The following is a 17,654-nucleotide window of genomic DNA, read 5'->3' as shown; positions in this document are numbered from 1 at the left end:
AGTGAAATTGATGTCTGTATCGAGACAGCTGAGGAGCACACCTCGGAACCATTTATACACAGTACAAAGCAAATGTTTACCCAAGTACAAATGAAACAGGTTGACAATTAGCTAATGCAGCTTTGTGGACATAAACCAGGTACATTTGAGCAGAACCAACATAAAATAAAAAGGAAACAGCCCTTTTCCTATCCCATGCTAAGAGCGCCATGGTTAGTGGCTTGGGAAGCCTCTGTCACGTTGAAACATTTCCTTGCCAGTGTTTAATGTGTTTATTCTACTGCTACACTGCGGGGATAAAAATAACATCAGCAGGGCACGCTAGCTGTACGGAGGACCCACTGTCAATACTGCAGTAACTGACAACATACAATGAAGTCTCACACCTGTTTATTGTAAGTAATTCATAGATAACCACTTCTAGTACACATTTTCATACTGGCTTTTAATGCTTTTGGGTTTTTAAGCTCAGGGACACCCAAACTTCATCTAAGGGTCATCTCTGCAATTTACCCAGATCCAGAACACTACACCTTCTATGTAAAACTGGTGCAAGTTGGCATCATTGCCACAGGGTAACAGAGATGGTTTGGAAACTACACATCCCAACATGCAACGTCCCACTGGCACAGGCTGCTCTACGTTATGGGAGGAAAGATTTTTGCTAGGGTGAATTCGCCTCACATGCCTCATTTCAGCCGTACTGGCCTGTCATGCAGCTGTCTGCACGCAATGCTCTACACAGTGCAAAAACAAAGACCTCTACACATCTGGAGTAAGAACAATGGTAACAAATTCATAGCTACATATTCTTCTCTACATTTTTGTTTATTGAGACAAACTAATTAAAAGGCACAAACATAGGGCATATGTTTACATGGACATTATAACAAACATATACATTAAAAGTGTAGGAATGTGTTGCCTTTCTGCTAAACAGAAAGTTCCTAAGCTTTTATATATACAAAAGTTGTACAATTTGATGTCCTAAAGTACAAAAGATCATTTATAAAATTATTTTACACTAAGCTCTATTTTTTTTTGTTTTTGTTTTTGTTTTACTATGTAGTCCAAGCCCCTAGAACAGTTTCACGTAATGATACAGATATCTGTCACCTGAGCCAGCAGCCTGGCAATCACTGCTTGTACTGACATGGCAGGGTAGAAACAGAAGCAGTCCATTTTGACTAGTCAGTCCTGCTAGCACTCTGTGAAAATGCGCACACGCTAACCTCCATAGCTTTCAACTCCATTAAGATAAAAACATCGCAACTGTAATTTTTTATTTATTTTTAATGTAGAGTCTTGGGTTTAGGGTGTTTTTTTTAAACAAAGTTTTAAAAACGTGAATATGTGACGTGATAGTCTAAAAAGTATATCTGTTTCCCTAGATTTTGCTTTCTACTTTATGTACAGATAAACAAGTTAAGAAATAAAAAGCACATGTAGCTTAAACATGTGTGACCATTTGTGGAGAAGTTCTGGGCTGGATAGTCCAAACCATCACCCCAGAACTCCCACAAACTGATAGAAATGTGTTAACACAATAGAAGAATAACGTAAAAATGATGATGTTTGCAAATATTTACAAAGTTGAACAGATTTGCACAACACTTGATTAAGAAATAGGGGAGAAATTAAAAGACGCTCTCTGCTTGTCCTGGAGGGGCATCCTACCTAGTTAGTGGTTAGAATAAAAACTGTATACAATTTAATATAAGACAAAACTTCTAGTGAACAACTAACACGTCTGTCCCCTGCTGTAACACCAGCAGGCTCTGATTGAGAGGCAGAGAGCATAAAAATCATACCCAGTGCCTCCAGAATCTTCCAGCTTAAAGCAATATTTTTTAAGTTTCAAAGCACTCCTTTTGCTCCTAGATAAGAGTCCCATAGGGGTCTGACTGTTCAGAGACCATGTTTACATACATTTCGACTCCTCTTCTCTCAGCCATGGCTGTTTCTCATCAAACAATAACAGTTTTTTTAAAAAATGTTGACTACAATGCTATATTCCCTTAGGGTAATATGTTGGGTAATATTTACATCTCCAAATATCAGGTCACAATCCCTATTATATGTTGAAGTTAGAATGATAAGTTATCATATGCTTTGCATATCAGAGCTGGTACCACCTTTCCCATAGGGAATGCTGCCTGAAATTATCATATTCCCAAAGGTAAAATGCATATTTTCTCCAAAATGCATTTTTTTTAAATGACAACATTGTAATGCATTTACTCATAAAAAAAAACATCAACACAGACAAAGATTCTACACTAGCTCAGAAACAGTGGACTTAATGACTGGCAAGTTAAAATTAGCCATCCACCCTGTTAAAGATACAGGGGTCTTTGCTAGTGTTTAGATTAAAATAATTTTCTAAGTTATAATTTGGGGGATAAAACATAAAACTGTTTTTTAATGATTATTTTTTTTTAAACTCTGGCAAATAAGTATCTGCTCTAATTCAGCATCAGTCAGCTAAAAGGTAAAACTTACTTTAAATGAAGTGCTCCAGTGAAAATCAAGTTTGAACCTTATGAGCCAAATCAAAAGGGGAAGATGCAACTATGGTCTCTGATGGTGCATGTTGCCCCAGTGTCTTAGTCTGGATTTATTACTAACTAAAACAAAACAAAACAAAAAACGAAACGAAAACCCAACAAAAAAAAAAAAAACAACCCAACCAAACAAAACCCAAAAAAGAACTGCTGGTAAGGATTCCACTTTAATCCTTTTTAATACTGTTTAGAAATTCTTTACCAGGGAGGAGACGTGGGCAAGGCCTGGGGCAGGAAAGGCATGCTCTCGACTGGTCTCATTGCTATATTTAACGGACCAGCTAACGTCATTGGCGTGGGGAGGTTCATGGGAGATGTTATAGTGACTGGATGCGCTATATTCACTGGAGCGGTTACTGGGGTAGGTAAATTGACTGGTGTGGTGAGCGTTAATGGAGATGTCATGGATAATGGACTTGTTATAGTTACAGGATGCCCTAGGTTCATCGGACTGGATATATTAACTGCACTTGATACATTTACTGGACTTCTCATGCTCATTGCAGCTGCCACTGTGACTGGGTTTGTGATAGTCCCAGAAGCCACAGAGGACGTTATATTGAATGGAGTAGTAAGAGTCACAGGCGTAGTAGCAGCAGTGGAGGTTTGGCACAAGTTAGCAGCTTCTAAAAATGAGACATAAAAAGACAAAAAGTTTTTAACACATAAAAAACCATGGACGAGATTTAAAAAAAAAAAACAAAACCAAAACCAAAAACCAAACAAGAACAGGTACAAATTCTGGAATAATTTTCTTTAGGAATTATTAGTAAGTTAAAACTGTTAACATTCTATAGCCTACAAGAAATACAAACTCTCATGCAGTTCATTTCAATTCAATACTTTTTTCCTGAGAAGTGAGGTTGTCTTATAAAGAGGGTTTCGATGTTCATAAAAACAGTATTGTACAATCAAAAAAATCCTCCCAAGAGGAACATTATAAATAGAGGAGAGAGTGTACATACCGAATGGTACGTACTCTATAGCCTTCTCAAAGGTGAACTGACATTCTGTGAAGGTTTTAAAAAGTCATTATTAGGGACTGATAAGCAAAGCTTGTTTCAATATTAACCTGCTTATTTCAGTCTTAATTATCGCTACTAAATTGTTCCACTGATCACAGTACTTCTACTTAGCAATTTTCCAGGCTACCCAGTCAGTACATCTTCCAACCCCCATTATTTCCTCAGCTTTCACATAAGCTACAGCTCCACACCAAGTTGTTTTGTTTTGTGGTTTTTTGGGTTAGTGGTTGCCTTTGTATTTTTTTTACTTTGTTTTGCAGTAAGCAGGAATTAAGTGCCAAACAAGGAAGACTCAGGAAGCCAGTGCCCGGCCCTGCTGCTGGTGGGCTCTAGCAGGGCCAGGCACTGGGGGAGCGGGCAGCGGTCCGGCCGGCGGAGGGATCACTAGGCATCCATCAGCACCACCTGCCGGCTACCCATACTAGAAGGCTCCAAAACCAGAAGTGGGTTGGTGGACGCGGGTAATGGGAAAGGATGACTGCTAGAGAAACCGACAAAAATATATTCTAAATCAACGTAACGTTACGGCACTTCTAAGTCGTGTCTTATTCCACATTTGTAGGGTAGGACACCAAGCTCAGTCTACACCCACGTTTCTGGAGGTAAGCCAGGAGCATAGAGTCCACTCTTGCCACTTGGGCAATACAAATGTACCAAGACAGAGTTAACTTTGAAAGCAACATTAGCCCCATTCAAGGGTTACTGTTGGTTCTTCAAAGTCCATATCTAGGAGGGGTGGAAAGGAAGGGAAAGAGTAAAAAAAAAAATAAATGTGAAAATAAATCGTATCAGACTAAAAAAGAATCCCATATAGTGTTGTAAAGCCAATGCAACAGGTGGCACCAGCACAGGAGAACCAGCATGGAAAGAGCAGCACATAGCCATGGCACTGACTGGTCTAGCTTCACCTTCCAAGTGCAGCAATATGCAAACACATCCCACCCCATGCCCCTTCCCCAGTTAAGTTAAGCTAATACCATCAATCTGACAACATCTCTACCCACCCACCTCCCTCACCCACCATTCTGTCCAAAACCACCATTTCTGTTAAGGCATATTCAATCATCTCAGTAAGAAAGGAAAGGAAGAGGGCACAAGAGATAGAGAGGAACAAGCAGAAGAAAAAAAAAATCTTAAAAGAGATTTTCTAAAGGTCACACCCATTTGTTTTATCTATTTAGTGGCCTGATGATATGTTTCTGTTATTGCTACATTTTAACATGAATCAGCTGTTTCTATCCTGTCTGATCACAGAATTCAATTCAACTGGAATAACAATCAAGGCGAAAGGAGCTAGCAGCCTAATACACAAACAAGACCTAGAAAAGAAAAAAAAGATTGAAGAAACTGAAAGGAAGTTTAGGAGAAAAGAAAAAAATAAGGTGAGTCAAAAACATTTATTACTAAAAACAGCTAGTGAAAAACAGTAAGTGATCACTATGAATTTCTTGTAAAACATATAATCCATGAGAGTCACATGATAGGCATTGGAAATCAAACTGTTGTGAAAAGAATAAGCTAGCAGTGACAGAAGACTTTAAAACTATGATGCTTCTAATGACACTAAACTGAAGCAATCTATTCTTTGCAAAACTGACACACTGACCAACAATGGGAAGCTATTCAACTTCAATTACAGCAGCATAGGTAAGCTAGCAATAATGAAAAACACAATCACTTATTAGTTAATTCTGTAATTAAAAAAAAAAAACAACAAAGAAATAGCAGGGTAAGTTCTATGAGTTCTGGAAAACTTTATGCAAAATCAAGTTAAGTGATGATAAAGTAAATGGACTAAGTTGGGAGAGAAAAGATGAAAGGACACAGAAAGCACCCACATGCAAACTGATGATGATGCAACAACAGAGGGTGTTGTATGTGTGTGCATATATACATACATATATATATGCACACAAGTTAACAACTGGTAAGTATGCATAAACACAGCTAAAACCACATGCAAGTCAAAAAAAAACCACACTCATGCCTTGGAGCAGACACAAACATCCCTTTATAATTGATGACTGCTACGTACACGTTCAAGCACAGAGACCAAAAGGAAGCAAGTAATAAGGAGTTCATTTACAACAGCATAGTTTTGGTCATGTTATCCTCCTGCTAGTTTTTAGTTATTACTTCTAATATCGAGAATGAAATTTTCATGTAAGACATCCTTTTCTGGCACCTTAACCTCCCTATATAACTGTAAACTCCGGTATCTTGTAAAACCAAGACCGTAAATATTGTTTTGTTTTACCTTTCTTCCTTGCTTTGACCGCCTCTTCCCACAATCTCAGGGTCTCTACCTGCTTTCCAGGCCAACTTGTTACATGTTGCTGCTGCTGCTGCTGTTGCTGCTGCTGCTGCTGTTGCTGCTGCTGCTGCTGTTGCTGCTGCTGCTGTTGCTGCTGCTGTTGCTGCTGCTGCTGCTTCTGATTGCTGGTCTCTTCACTCATGCATGCTATGCCAATTAAGTAAGAATACAAATTCACCTTGAAAAGTTACTCTGTTTTCTGCTGAGATCACAAAGACTTCTTCCATAAAGAGTGTGTGGAATCTCATAGGAGTCCAAGAGCAAAAATCACAGAGGTGTTTAAAACCATATAATTAATTCCATGCTTTATAAAACTACTTTTGCAAGAGCTAAAAAGCAAAATGTTAGTTGGGAACATCTGCCTTCACTGCCAAAAATGAACTTCCTTTCCAATTATTTCGTTTGTATTTTAGGAAGAATGAAATAAAAGACTACATGGGGTCTCCAGAAATCGAGCTGGTTAGCCCATTCCACTTTTTCTAAACCTCAGCTCCAGTTAACAAAAAAAAAAAAAAAGCTCTTTTTAGTTTTTATTGCAAGTATGACAAAATTTTCAGTTTAGCTCTACATCACAGAACAGCATGTTACTACTCTCTGGCCACATTACAGCTCACCATTTCCACCTCTAACAACTGCTGTAAATGCCTCCAGTGAACAGGCTTAGCACCACCGAACTGGCTGGGGAAGCCAGAGCTGTAACCCTATACCTTAAAAAATACTTCACATCCAAATTTCATATTAAGCTCAACAATCAGGCATTCCCGGTACTTTCAAATTATCCAGGAGTAACAGGAACTGAAAAGATGTTGTAAATGAATACTGTTTAAAAGGCTTTAAGGACAAAGTTTCCAAAGGCATTCCTTCTCCCTCTTCATTCCTCTGAAAACCCATTTTACATCACTAACCATGTGAGTTAAGTTACAGGTATTTTATTAGGGAAGATCTGAAAGTCAAGTCTTCGTTTGCTCACTAGGCACTCCCAGGTTCAAGCTTCCACACTTCCAGAGTTTTAAGACTAGAAGCAACTATTACAAACATCTCATTTGAACTCCTGCACACCACCAGTTAAATGCCATTAATGCCCACAACATATCCTGGATTTAAATGCTTTTCTTGTCAGCTACTGCCAGAGGGAGTAATCACTCAGCCCCAGGGTCAAAGCTCAGAGAAAGCAGAGAAATCTTTCTCCTAATTTTGATGAGCTTTACAATGAGGCTTCAAACCTGAAACTTGGCAGATCTTAGCAGTCGTTGAACATTCTAAAATCTCCAGAATTATCTGTTGGGCTTTTAGGCCTGTACAGTTCAGGAACTGGCACTGTACTTTGAAGATGAGAAAACTTGGGAACTCTTTTCTTCAAGAGGTGGGTTATTCTCACAAACTGCAGGGCATTCCTAAGGGATAAGATCACAGTCTAGCAGCAAACCAACTCCACATATGCCAATTCTTGAGCGGAAGAAGATTCTGTTATCAAGTATCTATTTTAATAGGTGTGAATACCCAGACTGAGGGGTATGTTTTTGCATTTTAACGTAACCAAAGGCAATTCCCTTTGCAAACACATTGTTATTATAAATGTTTTTAAAACGTTCACCTACTTTTATTGATGCCTTGTTTACAGGTATTACAGTTGATACTTTGGCTCTGCCCGTGTGTCTTTAAGTGGCTGGTGATATATGCTGCACTCAGAAGTTTACCACAGATATTACACGATACCTTTCCTTCATGGCGCACCATGTGTGTCCGCAGTCTGTCTTTGGTGGCAAAGGCAGCAGTGCACGTCTATATGAAGGACAACAGTCACACTTGAAGCGCAGACAGCATCATTACCATATGCATTACATGCCCACTGTAAGCCCACTTTACCTTGTAGGTGCAAACAGCATCCTAAGTAAAACCTTAAGTTTTACCTGCCTTTACAGAGAAACCAAAATCAAACTACTCAACAGAGACTGAAAATGGAAGTTGGCTTCTGAGACAATGAGGACAAACATCATGCGCTATACTACTTGAACTTCCTTAAAACAGCGGGTTGCCTTACCTACCAAAGCAAGAGGTACCTTATAAAAAAGCCTGGAACAGGCAAAGTGGTTTTTTTGATACCATTTAACTGCACAAATATGAGCCTGATATCTTAAATTGCTCAATTACTTCTGTTCCCATCCAAATCAGAACAAGGAAACGGAACCTTTTTCTAACGCTATTCTTTTACACAAGACTTCTATTTAATATGATGAGTCACTAAAACACAGGCTGGAACAAGCATGGATATTCCAAGCAAAACAGTTAATTGTTTAAGGGCAGTCAAGTTATGTCTCTTATACCAAGTCATCAACTTACGACAATTTGCTTTCACCTTCCAGCAAAATAATGCATCCAGAATCAACTATTCTGATCCATTTTGAATGGATATACTGAGAAACACATTGCACATATCAGTCCTGTAATCAGCACTGAACTGCGGACACCACTACAATCCTAAGTTATATAACAAATACTAAGTTAAGCACATCGTAAAACGGAGCACCTGCGTTGTTCTCCAAGAAAGCAAAAAACCCTCTAATCTTCCTAGAAAAGAAGCCACAGCACCTTTTAAACTGCCTCTAGACTTCCATCAGAACTACAGTGCTGCTGGTTACGTAAGGCGGGTGTGACTTCATTCCTAAACTTGCTTTTCAAAGAAAAGTCCAGGAGCAAATACAGCTCTGGAAAGATTATTCACCTGAGATTCTAATGATACAATCAGGTATTGTTCTTAATAAATCATTTTAGCCCTTACTTGGCATTTGAAGGGTCTCTCTGTTGAGTGAACATGTTTAACGTGACAGCTTAAATGATCAGGCCTGCAAAAAAAGAGAGGAACAGAAAAGAAAATGCATACTGTTACAAATACATAGTAACGACACCTTGGCTAGTGAACACTGCGCTGGTGACCCCTTGCAGCCCACATCCCTCCGCACGGCAGGAATACATTCCCCTTAACCTAGGCAGTGGCTTTCAGCTAGAGTAACAGTTATGCTGAGACCCAACCTGCAGTTTAAAACTTAACCGTGTTCTTCTCACGCACTTGAAAATGGTATGTTTGGTCATACCTTGTGCAAAGGTGACAGATCAACAGCTCTAAAGTTTTCTCTGTTGCAAGCACAGCTATAAATACAGCCAGCAGCAATGCAAGCTCCCCCACAATGCTCTGTCAGTACGCCTCAACCTTGCTACAACACAAGGAGACAGTTTGCCTGCCGTGCCCCATTCGGTCACCGACCTCTGCAAAGGCTGGTAAAGGGGCTCCGTGACCACCGCCAGTGACACAGACACGTGTCCTACGGGACCTGGATGAGGTCATGAAATCATTTTGAAACACTCTCATAAAAGAGCGACCACTTTTGGCCACTGCCAATCTGGCTCAGATCAAGACCCACACCCTAGAGGTAAACAAGGCTCTTTATCCCCTCACCAATCTTCTAAGATGTCTGGTTCTCCTAGCCCCTCGCTATGATAGCTTAACCCTTCTTGGTTATGAAAAGCCAACACTTGAGCTCGCCTGGGATTTTCTACATGGTACCTCGAGAAGCCTTTTCCACAAACACCACAGGTGTACGGTTTCGTGATGCCACCTTCATGAGACCTCACGTGGTAGGTCATGCGATCCTTTCTCTTGAAGCGCTGATTGCAAATTGGACATTCAAAGGGTTTTTCATCTGAGTGGGACAGCTTGTGCCGGTTGAGGTGGTAGACATCCCTGAAGGCCTTTCCGCACATCTCACAAGCGTGGTTCTTCTTAACGGGCTTGCTGGGCTTCTTCACTGTCTGAGTCACTGCCATAGCCGTTGCACCGGCACTACTGCTGGGATTGGTGGCAGAGGAAGACGTAGTGACTGTGGACAGGATGCCTGCAATAGTTGAAACCAATGAACTTCGGCTGTTGTCACCAGCGATGGTCGAGATAAGGGGCACCATTGTGGTGGGAGTTTTCTTTGGCCGTGACACTAACTTTATCCCTGTGTGGCAGGACTCATGACGCCTCAAATGGTAGCTGTCCCTGAAAGCTTTGCTGCAGTAAGTGCACACAAAGGAGGTTTTAGGTTTTTCCTTTTTAATCCCAACAATAGCATCCTTTAATGTTTCTGCTGCAGGCTGAGGTTTCTGCGTTATTGGTAAGGGCAGAATCGGCTTCTGATCGGGTGGCTCAACAGCAGAGCTCAGGAGAGGCAACAAACTGTTCTGTGCTGCCTGCTGTTGGTGATGTGAGGCTTCATGTGCCTAAAACCAAACATTCACACTTAAATTCTATTGATGGGTGCTCACTCTGACACGGTGAGAACATTTACAAACTACAGGAAAGCACATTCTAGACCAAAATCCATTGATGTAACAACTGGAAAAGATTACATAATTTTGCTTTTGGACAATATAAACCGCTCACACCTTAAATGCATTCGCTGTGCAGGTTCTGTAGCAAGTGTAGGATGGCACACATCGTAACAATCAAATAATTATTAAGTTTCCGGAGGGCAACACTTCTTACGGAAAACAACTAGGTGCTTGTCAGATCTTTTACTAACACAGCATTTGATCTTTACGTAACAGATAACTTGTTTTGCTAACGATCATATCAGATGCCACCTTGGGACTATCTTTGGAGCGTATGCATGTACTGATGGGAGTTGCAAAACACCCCACCTTTAAGCTGAGCTTAATGCACACTGAGAATTAAACTGCAGCCACAGAGAGCCAGCATACAATAAGGCGCCTTATTTAAACATGTTCATACTGGTGTGTTAGCACTGAAACCAAAGCACCTTGAATCAAGAGCTGTCTAAAGCCACATTTCTATATTTAGCAGGTTCCCACTGCCTTTATACACTGACCACTGTACTCTCTGCATCCGGAAACTAGTAAGCAACACATCCTTTTTCTCTTTGCAAGCTACCTTCTGATAGGAAGAGAAGCTAATCAATAAGCACTGGTAGACATCTAGAGATGCTGGAGAACACAGTTGGAGTGGCAGGTGTGGAAAAAAACCCACAACCCTGAAAGCTGTCTCAAAACAGCCAATACCAACTGACTCTGAACTACAGAATCAGCAGGAAGAAGCTAAAGGGAACAGACAGACACACACACACCCCCGACGAGTGTGCCAGGGCAAGCACCGCTCAGCTGAGCTGCAGCCTGCACTGCTACAGGCTGTTCTATGCCACACTTGTATTAGGCGCTGTTTATTCCAAGGGAGAAAACAGTTACTAAAACTCATCCAGTCAGACTAGGACAAAACCCTAGCAGATACAATTTTAAAGTGGTTTAGAAACCACACAGACCAATTCAGCCTAATGGAGCATTAAAATAAATCACTCTAGCACCTTAAGCCAGTTTAAGCGCATCTGTATTCAAGATGTGCCTCAGTCTCATCAGACCAGTTTTAAATCAGTGCCGTTATTAACGCAGCGTGCCAGGTCTGAAGCTGAGTTTGGGGAAACTTGCATTGCTATTAAATCAGTACCGAAGCCTTCCAGGACTTCTTTCCTACAGTTTCCTTCACAAAATAACACGACTCAAGGCTGTGAGAGCCAAATAAAATGCTGTGCTGGCTCGCAAACCCCAACCTGTCTACTTTTACATCGGTTGAGGATGGACAGTGTTACGAAGCACGCCTGGTCTAATACTCTTCCTACGTGAATCCATCTCAGCACATCCTTTGGAGAAGTCAGTATTTCTAGAAGCTCACTTGGGGACTTGTTCTTAGTTGCATCCAAGCTCCAGCCGCTTTGCCTCTCCCAATCGCAGCAGTTGACTACAGCCACCTTGGTGCAACATTCCCTTGGCTGCAGGGGGGCTCCCGCCTCCTCCTGCCACCACACAAGCCCTGCATCACTTCAGCCACTCGTTTTTCAGGAGCACGATGCAGTGATCTTTGGATAAAAGCCACCAGTGGACACAAACACTTTACCCACACGGGTATGAATACGTGCTCCCTAACATTCCAAGCCTATCTGACAAGGAAACAGTTCACGGGAGAAAGCCCAGATTTGGTATGGTTACAGGAGACAAAACTCACGGGAATCGTTAGGAGCCAGGCCAGCCTGTCCGCTTTTATTTGCATGTTACGTCCCATCTGTGCTGAAGCCTGGGATGCAACAGGTAGGCTGAACATTACCGCACCGCACCTGGCCACAGCAGCCACCTTCAACAACAGCCTAAGGGGCTGGTTTGCAGAAGCGATTGCTGAAGAGTCAACTGCAGGACTGTCCTGGTGGCTACGCTGCTAAATCAGGGCATGGCACAAGCTCGAGCATCTCCAAACTTCTGTCTGACTTCAGTGACAACTGTGGATTTTCAACCATTTATTTTCCGTGGTTTTAAAAAGCCATTCAGACATCTACATTGCATAAGAAGAATAGAGTATGCACAATACACATTGAAAGCACAATATTAAGCAAGTTAAATACAATTTTAATTTTAAAAAATTCTGAAGTGTTTTACAGCCAACTTTAAATAAGCATTAAACAATGTCATTAAACTGCATCAGAAGACACTTAAGAGCACCTAAGGATAGCTCCAGAGATACAGTTTCAAAGGCAGAGCTAGCAGATCGGATAATAGAGAGCCCAAATCCTTTGGACAAGGTTCAAACTTATGCAGTTTATGGATATTTTTAAGCCTTAAAGAATTGTCAGCACTTCAACGTAATGATGCACTTACTCCTATGGAACCGATAGACGGTGGACATAAAACAATGTATATTCATAAGGCTACAGGCTATGAAGCTGCTACTTATGTAAGTCTGCTTATCTTGGTTCCCAGATAGCCAGCGTTATTAGCAGCGCCGTCTTTCTAACAACCCCTCTTTGCAACAAGCAGTATTCCTCAGTTTCCAAGGGCTGCCTGCATTAAAGCCTTTTAAAAAAGGATCAGGCAGTATTTTTTTTTAACTCTGTGTTCGAGAGGGGAAGACAGCACCTGCTGCACGCCTCTCGCAAGTAAGTCATTTTTATTCAGGCAGAGACCACGGTTTTACTTGACCTAGCATTAATGTCAAGTCAACATTTTTGCAATATTATGATCGCCTGGGACAGGCTCTCATGTACAGTACCCTCGCTCTATCGCTAATTTTTCTTTCCTGGGGGGACAGTAAACAAAAAAACCTGTAATTCGTGACCTGGAGTGGTAGGATGTGGCATTGCGAACTTCCAATGCCAGAGGCTAAAATGTTTTTGCACTCCAGCCTTAATGTGAGAGCAACAAATTAGCATGAGTCATATCTTGAACACTCTGATGGATGATTCCTCCTCACACTAACAGATGCAACTTTCACTTTCTGAGCAGATACTAGAAGTGGTTTTCAAAATATGCATTTCAGGGACTAAGAAGACCCAAACAAGAACTGTTTATTCAGTATCACAATTGTTTCTTTAGAAAGAGATACAATTCATCAAAATGCCACCTAAACACAATCAAACAACTTTATTTGGAAAGAGCAATTTACAGTCACATAACCCACTGCTAGCAAGACTAAAATTTAGACATTGAAACCTCCTCTAAAAACATTTCGCTAAAAATTACAACTTTACACACTGTATATTAAACCGTCCCTTTAGCAATCCTGTCACAGCTGAAAAACACACTTGGTAAAACTCACCCCACAAAGAATAAGCGTGTATATTCAGTCACTCGCATTTGTTATTTAACTGATACCGAGGAGGGGGCCAGGAGGGGCTTTTAAATCCACTTTTTGTTACTAGTTTTAACTAGTCAGTTGGATCTTAGCTGACATGCTGATGGTGAGAATGGGAAGAAGAAAAACTGAAGTTATGTCAGGAGTATCTTAACAGTGCTTTCTGCTGGGTGCATTAGGATGCTCGCACCCTAAATCATTGGTTTTAATGAAATGACTCAAGAAACAATGTTCAGCATTTATTATGAGGTCTTAAAGCTTTATTATTTGGGGCAAAAAAAAAAAAAAATCAAGAGGAAAATTTCCACGTCACAGTTTCATGAAGATGCTTCCAAGTCACACATAGCTAAGTATGTTAGGAAAGTGAACTGCTGACTTCTTAATTAAAAGCAGCAAAGCCTACTCCTAAATCAAAGTGTGACATCGCTATTTCAAAATACAGTACCCTTCAAAAAAAAGTAAAGACGAGCAGCAAGAAGCTGGACACGTACTTGAAAGTATTACTTGGCGTTTTTTACAGAGGTTGCTGCAATACCGTATCGTCAGCCTGCGAGTAATTTCCCCTCCAAAATGCTCAGCTGTGAGCCTGGGAGGCAGAAAGGTGATAAAAGAGCCCCAACTCAGAGGGAGATGGCCCTAAACTAAGGAGATTAACTTCTTAGCACGAAGTTTCCTATGTGCGAATCACAACTGCCCACTAGAGTGAGAAATAATTCACAAGACCTCAGCCAAACTCGATGGCATCACCCGCATTCATCACGAAAAGGCGGAAAACCCAGTGCCCAGCTCCCGGTACCGGCTCCCCGGAACATTCCCGGCGTGTTTTCATAGGCAGAGCACCCTGGCCAGTGACTCATCCCTCGGTACTTGCAAGGGAATAATTTTTCCTCTCTAAAGGAATGGTGCTCACTCTTGGCGGATTTATTCATTCAACTCAGGTTTTCAAACTCGTGTCACGGGTTGGGTTTGGGTTTAATTCCGAGGAGGACAGTGAGTAAGCGAGTGACCGCCGCTGGGAACGTGCAAAGAGGATTATTTTACCTTGAGAAAGGTGATGTGTGGGGCTTTTTATTTTTTTTTCCCCCTCTGTTTTTTTTGCTGCTGCTGCGATTACGCATTTTATGTTTTCAAGCTAAAAAAAGAGCAAGAGGCATCAGAAAACAATCCGGAGTGAAAGGGTTCGGCTCACAAAAGCCAAAGGAAGATTATTTTTTTTAGGTTGGGGTTGGGGTTTTTTGGTACATTGGATTTTCTTCGGAATTACATAAACAGCGGTGTTTTTAAGTCAGTCTTTCGCAGACAGAAGGGGGGAAAATAGTGACTCAGTTGGCAAAGGGAGGGGTTGCACGCTCCACCGTCCCTATTCCTCCCTATTACCGTTAGCATTTTGCCAGTTTTTACAGAAATCCGGCCCGCTCCCGTCCTATTTTAAAAGAAAACAAGATCCCTCGTCACCCGGCCCCTGAGTCAGGCTGTTTAAAGAGGGATTAATTTATTCTCCCAGACACGGTGTTTGTTCCATCGGGGTTTTGTTAGAGCCCGGTGGAAGGCTGGGGGCTGTTGGGGAATTTTTTTGTTGTTTTTCTTAAGGGGCGGGGGGCGGAGAAAAACAAATTTAAAAAACCCGCTATTTCGCGTTTTGGGGGAAAAAAAGAGAAAAATTTTAAAAATTAAAATATAAACACTGCTCCCCGTCTTTTTTTTTTTTTTTTTTTTTTTTTTTAAGGGAAAAAAGGGAGAACAGCGCGGGGCGGCGGCGGGGCCGCGCGCGATCGGCTCGGGGCGGCGGGCGGGGAGAAAGTGCAGGAGGGAAAGGAGGGAAAGAGCTGCCGGCGGCGCGGGCCGCTCAGCCGCTGCCCCGGGCGGGCCGGGCCGGGCCAGGCCAGCCGCCGCCGCGGGCCGGGCCGGGGGAGGCGGGCGGGAGGCCGGGCGGCGGCGCTGACTGACAGCCCCGGCCTAGCGGGGAGCCCGGCGGGCGGCCGCCCGCCCGCGGCCGCTAAGGGGAGGGGGGGCGCGGGCAGCGCCGGCGGCCGCGGGGCCTCACCTGAAAGAGGAACGCGGTCCAGTTGGCCTCCATGGCGGGGGCGTCCCGGCCCTCGGCGGGCGGCGGCGGCGGCTCCGGCGGCGCGGTACCCCCTCCCTCCCCCGGGCCCCAGCTACATGGAGCCGACAACAAAGCGGCGGCGGCGGCGGCGGCGGCTCAACATGGCAGCGCCGAGCGGCCGCTTCCGCTAACCTCCGGGCTGCACCACTGCGGCCCAGAGGGGGGAGGTGGCGGCGCGGCGCCCCGGCGGGGCGGCGCGGGCCCGGGCCGCCGCGGCGCCGCCCCCGCCGCTCCCCTCGCCTCGGGGCGGGCGGCGGGCCCGGGGCGGCGCGGCGGGGCGGCGGGGCGGGCGGCGGGGCCGGGGCGGCGCGGCGGGCCGGCCGCCCCCCCCGCGGGGCTGGCAATGGGCCGGTCCCGGGCTGGGGAAGCTGAGGCGAGCTGTGGCGAGAGAAGATGGAGGAGCGGGCGAGGTGTCCAGGGCCGCCGCCGCCGCCGCCTCGCCGCGCCCCGGGCCCGGCCCGGCCCGGCCCGGCCCGCGGGGGCCGCCCGCGCCGCCCGCCCTCCCCTTCTCCCCTCCCCGCCCGCCCCGCCGCCCCCGCCCGCCGCGCGGGGAGGGGAGCCGCGGGGGCGGCGGCGGGGGGCGGCTTCGCCCGCGGGTGCGGGCCGGCGCCGGCGGGGCCGCGGCGGGGCGAGAGGGGGGGCGCGGGGCCGCCCCGGGGATCGCCCGGCGCCGGCGCGCCCCCGGCCCTCCCGGGGCCCGTCCTCGGTCCGCCCGCGGCCCGGGTGGCCGCCGCCGCCCCCAGCGGGTTGGCCCCGGGCCTGGCAGCCGGCCGGGCCGCGGCTCCTGGCGCGCAGAGGCCTCCGGCAGCGGCACCCCGGGGCTCCCGCCCGCCGCCCCCCCCGGCGGGCACACGCCGCTGCACGGCCTCGGCCCGGTTCCCGCGACCGGCGGCTCCCGCAGCCCCCCACCCGCTGCTGCACGCTGGCCGGATTTGCTCGTATGCAAGGCATCTTCATTGCAGCACCTGAATGCAAATCAAAGCCGCAAGCAATTAAGTATATACTTACCGTTAATTACATGTTTACACACATCAAGCACATCCCTGACAGGCGGCAGGACAGGGACGGCTCCCGCCTCCCCGCTGCTGCTTTGGGAGGGAGGATGCGGGGTGGGCACAGGAGCACGGCAGGTTAAACGCTGCAACAGGATGAGTGCTTTGAAACCAGACTGCTGCTCACAGACAAGGGCCATCTTTCCCCAGGATGGGGGGAGATAGGAACAGGCTTACAGGACTTTATTATTTTTTCCACCCCGAGCTCCATTCAGTTCCCTTTGCTCAGGCCCGGATCCGCGCTGAGCCATGCTGCACATCTGCCTCAGCCGTTGCGGCACCCGCTTCACCAAAACCACCCTGCAGGTCGGATGCATGAAGAAATACAGCCGTGTCACTGCCGGCTGCCACGCAGCCTGACCTTGGCGAGCAGCGCTAAATATGGCTCACATCAATGAAGTTTTCCATACTACTTCCTCCCTTATGGGAGAGCCGGGTGGTTTTGTCTTGTCTCCTGTGACAAAAAATGCAAGGGCTCGTTGCGAAGCCCCAGCTCAGCGTCATGCTGGTGCCGCGCTGCTGTGGCGGGGAGGAGGGACGGCAGGGACCCAGCAGCTGCTGGCAGAGCACTCATCGGGGTCCCAGCCCGCCGGCTTGGCCATCACTTTGTGCAATCTCGGGCAAGTCACCTGGCTCCTGTGGCGCTGGTCCTCAGCCCTCCCTGAGTGTTTCTTCACTTTCCAAGAGCATTGCAAACCAGTAGTTGTTCTGTTCAGAATGACGCTTGCAGTTGTTTCATGCCTCTCAGGCTACCTGCTAGCGTTTTTCCTTGAAACTTCAGCTCCAGAGTCAAGTGGTTACGTCAAAATCTGTTTGCATTAAAAAAAAAAAAAATGTTTCTTGACCTTGTGACCCCAGAAAAAAGTTTGTGGATATGTGTCCAGGGGGGCTCAGCTGCACCGAGTGGCCCAGCCACCTGCAGCTCT

At 45.2% G+C, this 17,654-nt stretch overlaps 1 protein-coding gene across 5 annotated transcripts; it reads right to left on the bottom strand.

The window, feature by feature from the left end:
- Positions 1 to 809: 809 nt before the first annotated feature.
- Positions 810 to 16,875, bottom strand: VEZF1 (vascular endothelial zinc finger 1). 5 transcript variants are annotated; one of them, XM_055720729.1, is made up of 7 exons: positions 16,685 to 16,875; positions 9,466 to 10,163; positions 8,683 to 8,746; positions 7,502 to 7,685; positions 5,847 to 6,050; positions 3,530 to 3,574; positions 810 to 3,190 (listed from the first exon to the last, which is right to left on the bottom strand). In XM_055720729.1, exons 2-7 carry the CDS (start codon positions 9,858 to 9,860, stop codon positions 2,763 to 2,765), a joined length of 1,320 nt encoding a protein of 439 aa, XP_055576704.1. In that variant the 5' UTR covers positions 9,861 to 10,163; positions 16,685 to 16,875; the 3' UTR covers positions 810 to 2,762. The 5 variants fall into 5 exon arrangements, with proteins under 5 accessions (XP_055576704.1, XP_055576693.1, XP_005439896.3 ...); XM_055720718.1 differs by lacking the exon at positions 16,685 to 16,875 and adding an exon at positions 15,617 to 15,855; XM_005439839.4 differs by lacking the exon at positions 16,685 to 16,875 and adding an exon at positions 11,956 to 12,276.
- Between the last annotated feature and the right edge of the window lie 779 nt (positions 16,876 to 17,654).

The sequence above is a fragment of the Falco cherrug genome, chromosome 1, assembly GCF_023634085.1.
Source record: "Falco cherrug isolate bFalChe1 chromosome 1, bFalChe1.pri, whole genome shotgun sequence".
Taxonomy (NCBI): domain Eukaryota; kingdom Metazoa; phylum Chordata; class Aves; order Falconiformes; family Falconidae; genus Falco; species Falco cherrug.
This window is presented reverse-complemented; position numbering and strand designations above follow the sequence as displayed.